We start from the raw sequence: 7639 nt of genomic DNA, 5'->3' as shown, positions 1-7639 counted from the left end.
TAAAATAAAAATTAATTAACAAAATTCTAAATTAGAAATAATATTATGAAAAGTGAATTGTTAATTAAAAATACAAATTCATTATAAAAAAACGAAAAAATTAATTCCTAATTCCTAATTCATTCCAAGGGTAACCTAGTTTTGTAAAGGGGCAATGACTTCGAGACGTCCAAGTCCATCGCATGCGTGACGTCCAGTCGGGTGCCGAGCCAGGTTTGGGCTTGGGGAAATCCTTATTTTTTATTGCAAATTTAACCTTCATAAAATTTTAATTTCATAAATAACACTTTCGTTATTATGAGAATTAAATCAAATGGCATTGTAACTGTGAGAGCTAAGGCCTTAATAGCTGGACGGTTTTGATATTTGAAATATTTCAAATGGAAGTTGAGCATCATAAGGATAAAAACATTTGTCATTAGTGTGCTTTAATGTGTTTAAAAGACCATAATGGTTAAACTTTTTTTTTTTTGTGGCTCATGGTTGTAACTAGAGACCTCTAGTTCGCATTCAAAACATTCCTGAAATCGAATTCTCTCTACTTTTCTTCTCATCCCGAAATTGTTTTGTTTTCTTTTGTAGTCGGTGGTTGGTTCTATTACAGGTTTTGTTCGTCGTAGAAGTATTGTTGGTGAGTTTTTCTCAATGTTATTGTATCTTGGGAGGCTTATTGTTCATCAACTCCAACACCCGTGGGAGAGCGATATAAGTTTTAAGAAAATCGTTGAACGGTCATCAACGTCCCCCGTTTTTATTTTCCTTCTTTTCTGATTTAAGGTTTATTTTTGTTGGTTTCTTTTCTTTATCTAGTAATAAAATAAAATAATAAGTGGTTTCAATTTTTTATTTAGTTTTTTCATGCAAACTTTTTTTATTTCCTATATTATAAATATTATTTGTCGTAATATTTCCAACAAGACTGAACTAGTCACAACCGATTACAATAGGAAGCTACAAATAATAAAACTAATTACAATAGGAAGTTACTAATAATAATAATAATAATAATGAGAATTTAGACTAATGTGCAATATGAGCATCGGTTAGTTTTTGTTTTTGTTTTTTTTTTTTTTTTTTTGCTAGCAGCATCGGTTAGTTAATATAATCTTTAGTAAACAGAGCGAAAACAATATAAATGTAATTTGGTCACCAAAACAATAATTTTTTCCAATTTTATTCTTTAGCTCTAGACTTCTAGATTGTTGGACAAAGGGATGGGCAAGTAAACGCTTAATTGTTTCTTTATTCACTTAGATTAATTGAAATGGTCGTTGGTCTTATTCTTAAAGGGCCTTTAGACGGTTAAGTCTTTTGGTGAATTATTTGGCTTGCTTTATTCAATTGTCCCTTCGTTTAATATATTTTAAAACTCTATAATCCCTGTGTTCATCAAAAGCGACCCGAAAAAGAAAAAATAAGGAACTTTGGGTTTGCTTAGCCCTGTCAATCTTCTTCGATCTTCAGAGTCAACTGATCGGACAGTCGATAGTTTCTTCAGCCATGTTCAGATTCTGGTAACGCTTGAATTCGATAAGCTAGGGTTTTATCCCGGTCATGGTCTAATTACGCTCCCGATCGGATGTTCTATGTCATGATTATACATTTGTTGTCCCAGAGATGATTATTCCTTTTAGTTTGAGTGATTTTAGACAAGAATTGGAAATTTATTGATGGCGAAATAATGTTTTGACTTGTTCTATGAAGTCCTTGATTTCTAATTTAACGAATCGTATCCGTATTTTAGGTTCCGAGATTGTCTTCAATTTGGGGATTTCTCTTCAATTGAACTCTGGTCGAAATACGTGATGATGTTAGCAGCTAGTGTGAATTAGGATCGAATGTATCATTTTCTGCTTGTGTTATCTTGCTTATTTTGATAGGACAGTTGGAATGAATTTCTGGGATGATTATTCCTTTGAGTTTTGGTATTTTAGACAAGACTTGGAAATAGTGTTTTGACGTGTTCTATGAAATCCTTGATTTATGATTTAGCGAATCGTATCTGTATTTTAGGTTCGGAGATTGTCTTCAATTTGGGGATTTCTCTTCAATTGAACTCTAATCGTAATACAGCTAGTGTGAAATTAGGATTGAATGTTTCATTTTCTTGTCAATTTTGATAGGACAGTTGGAATGAATTTCTGGGATTGATATGACTATAAATTTTGTTTTTTGTTTTCTTGAACATGCTCAGGGAATCACAGGGACAGCAAGCACAAGATAGCTCAACGCAGTCATGGTATCCACCGTCGGTTGTTAGCTCATCGGGCTCCGAGACTCCAAGAACTCCATCTTCAAGCAGCTACAGTTCCCCAAGACCTTCTCCGATGAACGCTTCTTCCTCCGAAGCAGCCGCTATAATTGCTGCTTTGAAGGATAAAAGGTATATATATACATGAATATCCCCGGTGTCATGTTATATATGTAGCCATGTTTGACATTCTCTTGATGAACCTGGTAGTGTGGATGATTTGAGGAAGCTTTTGTCGGACAAGGATGCGTACCATCACTTTTTGCTATCGCTCGACCAGGTCAAAATCCAAAACAATGTAAGTTATTATCATTCTTCACTTTGTTGCATCTTAAGGCTTTTGACTTGACTTGTTCCTTTGTAATCGAATTTGATCAGCTAAAGGACGAGCTACGCAAGGAAACACTAGAGCTAGCGAGTGAGTCGGTTATTTTCAAATGAAAAAGAATATGCAGTCAAAAAGAGATATTGAATGTGTGTCGTAAATTGAACAGGAGAGAACTTGGAGAAGGAGCCTCAGATCATGGAGCTTAGGAACCAGGTAAGCATTTAATCATTCTGAGCTGTGATTGAATTGAAATTCATCGCCTTGTTCTCGTTCTCGTGGTTACAGTGCAGAATTATCCGAACAACAGAGCTGGCCGCTGCGCAGGAGAAACTGAAAGAGCTCGAGCGCCAAAAAGACGAAATCTTGAAGCTTTGTTCCCCTGCTTCGCTGCTCCAAAAACTTCAAGGTAATGCAAATTAGAGCTTTTCGTAATCTTGTATTTCTCCAAAGGTAGTGTTTGATTGGTTGTTTGCAGTGGCGATGAACGAGGTAGACGAGGAATCTGAGAAACTTCACGAGCAGCTTCTTCAAAAGGAGATCGACCTCGCCACTTTTTTGCAGAAATACAAGAAGCTTCGCACTAGTTACCACAAGAGAGCACTCATTCACATCGCTGCTAGAACAAATAATGTCACCTAGATTACTTTTGAATAATGTGGGGATTTAAATTCATGTTATAAGTACGATGCGTATAAATATGTAATATTGTATCACAATTTGATGTGTTCTAGGCAGAATGGGAGTTGCGGATAAATGGGAATGATAAGCTTGAAGCCACCAATAATATAGCCTTTGGTAATAAGTGCAATTGTTGGAATATACTAAGTCATTTTCGTAAGTAATTGTTTCCTATTCTCATGGTTTATACATAGGAAAGTTCTGATTCCATATTATAAGGAATTTGGTAGTTGCTATTTAATATTCAGCATTATTAAAATCTGATTGTATCAGATAATATATTCCTATAAATGATCAACCTTTATAGCGCTTATTTATAAACTTTTCATTTTCTGCTATTCTTCAGAGTAATTTCCTTTATGAATGAAAGTCTTCTTAGTATAATATATCACATAAGGAGGCATGTACAGCGCTCTTACATTTAATCTTGTACTAGTGATTGAAATTAAATATTGATCCCTTCGGATATTTACATTTTCATATATGATTTCCTTTATTTGTGTTTGCTCTGTATGGGGTTTGATATACTGTTTTCAATTCAATTGTGCGCAATAAGTTGTTTCAATTAACATAAACATTTTCAATGCTCGCTAACTTCTACAATTATTAAGGACAAAAACTACAATCTGTCTATTAATAGGCTTGTGTAGTTTTAGCCACTTGCTTTCAACAAATAATTTTCAGATAAACAAAATCACATATTATGATGGTTAGAGACTCAAGTTTCTCATTTGAGACATGGTCTAGTTCTTTTTTCTTCTTCTTTCTTTTGTTCTTGGAATATTAAAAATATTAGTTACGGAGAATGTAAATGCATTAAAATTTAGAAACTAACATGTATCTAAATTGAACTTACAGAAAATATGGCAAGCTTTTTTGTTTACAATCAAACATTTAAATAGTGTGCAAGACATCAGTAAAATACACAAACAGAGAAAAACGGCAAAATCATCAATCATGCCTGAATAACCAGAGAAAAATGAATACAAGAAATAAAATTAGCAATAACAATAAGTAGGAACTACGTGATTGAATTTGAACGGCATCGCTTCAATCTCGCAAAACATGTGTCCCAATTTTCTGAAAAAACACACATTTGCGAATATCAATAGTCTTTTTCATTAACTTTATTACTCACTTCATTAAAAATAAAGAATGAAACTTTGAAGCCTTCGATCTGTTGCTGTTTAATTACCTTAATGTTGACTATTTGGTAAAAATATAATAAAATAAATATACCTTCGTATCCTTATGCGTTGTAGACACGGTTCCGGATCGTTCTACGCGCCAGTAAGTCGTGTATTTTGTGCAACTCAACAACAACATCGCTGATGTTCCTCCGATCTTCAGAGCGTTTGGAAGAACACGAAACTCCTATTTCAAATATCGAAATTACAGAGTACTTGAATACTATCTCCTCCTGATTTTTCTCTTCCTCAAATATCACAGGGTCCAAAATTGCGGTAATGCGATCAGGGATTTCAACAGAAGCAAAGTTGTTCAAGTCGAAGTCATCTTTGAACATAACATCAGTGGGTCTCTTTGCAGTAAACATTTCCAACAAAAGGATTCCGAAGCTGTATATGTCGCCCCATTTTGACACCTCCCTTCCCGTGGCGTACTCTGCGATGCATGAAATGGCAGTTAAATAAGGATTTCACATATTAATAAGGTTTATATTTTAAGGAGATGTAGCTAAATAGTCAATTTAAAATTATGAATTTGCAAAATAACCAAAGTTTGTCTTAATTTAGTGAAATAGCCAAAATGTGCAGAAATATGGTTTCAATTTTTTTTTTCAAGATTAATTTTTTTGAAAGTGATAAATTATTTATAATAATCGTAAAAAAATATAATCTTGGCTGTCAAAAAACTTTTGAAAATATAAATTTGATTACTTTGCTGAAAAATTGAAACTTTGGTTATTTTGTTGATCAATAAGTTTTAAATTGTTATTTTGTATAATAATTTCTATATTATAAGGCGTCGAGTTACATAAGAATCTCACATATTGTTAAAACAATCAAATAAGATTAAAAAGGTTTTAGAACTGAGTTTATAAGATCGCGAGTTGCTCATCAAGTGGCCTTGCTTTTTAACTTTAAACTGCCATTTTAGTAGTATTAAATTAAATTGTGAAACAAACCATTTTTTTTTTTATCTATTTTTAGTAGTGAAAATACAATAGTCTCTTTAATAGCAAATGATTAGTTCAATACAGATTTAAGTTCATTATTAATGGATCTACCAAAAAGTAGCTATTTTTTTTTTATTCTTGCTTTAGCATTGCAATTGATCTTAAGAGGGTATTTCTCATTACGCTGAACAAATAGCAAAAATTAAATGGTCAATAGAACAAACTTTGTTAAGGGCAGTTTGATAAAAGAATTACCTGGTGGGATATAGCCGACAGTTCCTCTAATGACACCGACAGAGCTGCTTTGGTTGGAAATACTATTTCTCAGAAGCTTTGCCAATCCAAAATCACCGACATGAGCAACCATATCGGTGTCTAATAGAATGTTACTTGGCTTTATGTCGCAGTGTATGATTGATTCGAAACAATGATTATGCATATAGTTTAGAGCAGTTGCAACGTCAATGGCGATTTTGATCCTCTGAATCAGACTCAAACGCTGCCCCGCGCGTCCTGAATAGAGCCACTCTTCGAGATTCCCGTTCTCCATAAACTCGTAGATTAAAGCCTTGAAATCATTCCCTTTAAAATCCACGCTCGAACACACTGTTAGAAGCTTGACGAGATTTCTGTGCTTGATACTCCCCAAAGATTCGCACTCAGCCACAAAACTTTTTAGAGCTCGCGACACGTGAAGGTTCAAGACTTTTACAGCGACGAGTTTGTTTTCTTCTTGATTCAAGATTCCCTTGTAGACAGAGCCTGAACTGCCTACGCCGATCAAATTTGAGGAAGAGAAACTATCAGTTGCTTGGACGAGATCTCCATAGGAAATCCTAGGCAGTGAAGTTCCAATTGATGCCTCCAATGCGGGCTTTGTTCTTTTCCTTTTGAGAAACACACATATTACAATGGCTGATCCCAGAACCACACAACAAGAAATAATGACAATAAAAAATGTCTTTGGAGATGGTTTATTGTTTCTGTTGAAGGTAGTCGAGACACAAGTCTGCAACTTCAGTTCGGGCAAGCCTCCGCACAGCCTCGAGTTTCTAGCGACAGAGAATAAACTCGTATTTTTAAAGACTCCTTGTAGCGGTACCATACCCTCCAGCTCATTAAATGACAGATTTAAATACGTCAACCCTCGAAACTCGGCAAAAGAAGTCGGAATTCGACCGGACAGGTTGTTACGAGAAAGGTCAATTTCTCGAACTCCTTTCAAATTACGCAGATCTTCTGGAATCGAGCCTCGTAACTGGTTCCCTTGCAAGTAAAGGCCCTCCATGCTTGAACAGCTTCCAAGACTCCTTGGAATTTCACCGGATATCTTATTTTCCGAAATGTTCAAAACTCCGAGATTAACCAATCTTCCAATGTCACGGGGAATCGAACCAGACAGCTGATTTTTAGACAGATCTAGGCCTATGCTCAACGTGAATAAGTTCACGAGTTGTGATGGTATCAGACCGCTCAGATTATTTGTACCAAGGTTCAAAAGTTGCAAATTTCTACACCCTCCGAGGCTTTTCGGGATATTTCCTTGTAAGCTATTCTCATTCAGAATTAATTTACTTAACAATGTCAAATTTCCCATAGAAGTTGGAATATCACCCGAGAGTTTATTTTCTTACAACGATAAAATATTTACCATTCGCAGTTTTCCTATTGTGCTCGGTATGTAACCGCTCAGCTTATTACTTTCCAAGCCTAACGCTTGCAAATTTACAAGATCTTCTATCCCGCTCGGAATATTCCCAGTAATCCGATTTCCTCCGATCACCAAGTGCTGAATTCTCGTTGCATTACCAATATATGAAGGGATTGTTCCTCCGAAATTGTTGTAGCTGAGACTCAGGCCTTCTATGCGAGTGTTATTGATGGTATCACATAAAAAGTTCAAGTCTCTTGTCTCGGCGTAACCCAAGTTATTGGTGTCTATAGACAAATGACAGAGTTTTGGGGAACCATTGAAGCTAAGAACTTTGCCGAAGAACTCGTTTGATGAAATACCGAAGTCTATGAGGTTTGAGGCATTGGATATTGTGGCGGGAATGGTTCCAGAAAAGTTATTTGTGGAAAAATAAAAAAGTTGAAGGTTTGGAAGAGTGTTTCCCAAGTCCGGAGGAAGAGTTCCTTCAAGTTTGTTAGTTATTCGTACATTGTACTCGTTTCAATTTTTCTAAACGGTATAAGACGGTCGGGTCCGATTTTATTTCATATTGGACTATGCACATTCCTATCA

General features: G+C 35.2%; 1 protein-coding gene and 1 pseudogene across 2 annotated transcripts; one reads left to right on the top strand and one right to left on the bottom strand.

The window, feature by feature from the left end:
* Positions 1-1295: 1295 nt before the first annotated feature.
* VPS37-1 (Modifier of rudimentary (Mod(r)) protein) lies at positions 1296-3486 on the top strand. Its single transcript, XM_089629013.1, has 7 exons — positions 1296-1514; positions 2195-2383; positions 2462-2549; positions 2630-2669; positions 2746-2792; positions 2865-2985; positions 3055-3486. Exons 1-7 carry the CDS (start codon positions 1501-1503, stop codon positions 3216-3218), a joined length of 663 nt encoding a protein of 220 aa, XP_089485139.1. The 5' UTR covers positions 1296-1500; the 3' UTR covers positions 3219-3486.
* Positions 3487-4506: 1020 nt separating this feature from the next.
* LOC149383737 (putative LRR receptor-like serine/threonine-protein kinase At3g47570 pseudogene) lies at positions 4507-6169 on the bottom strand (annotated as a pseudogene). Its single transcript, XR_016301578.1, has 2 exons — positions 5650-6169; positions 4507-4880 (listed from the first exon to the last, which is right to left on the bottom strand). The product of XR_016301578.1 is annotated as a putative LRR receptor-like serine/threonine-protein kinase At3g47570 pseudogene (transcript).
* Between the last annotated feature and the right edge of the window lie 1470 nt (positions 6170-7639).

Source organism: Urtica dioica, chromosome 10 (genome assembly GCF_054948205.1).
Source record: "Urtica dioica subsp. dioica isolate 48M chromosome 10, U.dioica_male_clone48M_v1_H2, whole genome shotgun sequence".
NCBI classification, from domain to species: Eukaryota; Viridiplantae; Streptophyta; class Magnoliopsida; order Rosales; family Urticaceae; genus Urtica; species Urtica dioica.
Note: the sequence above shows the minus strand (reverse complement) of the source record. Positions and strands in the feature narration are given on the sequence as shown.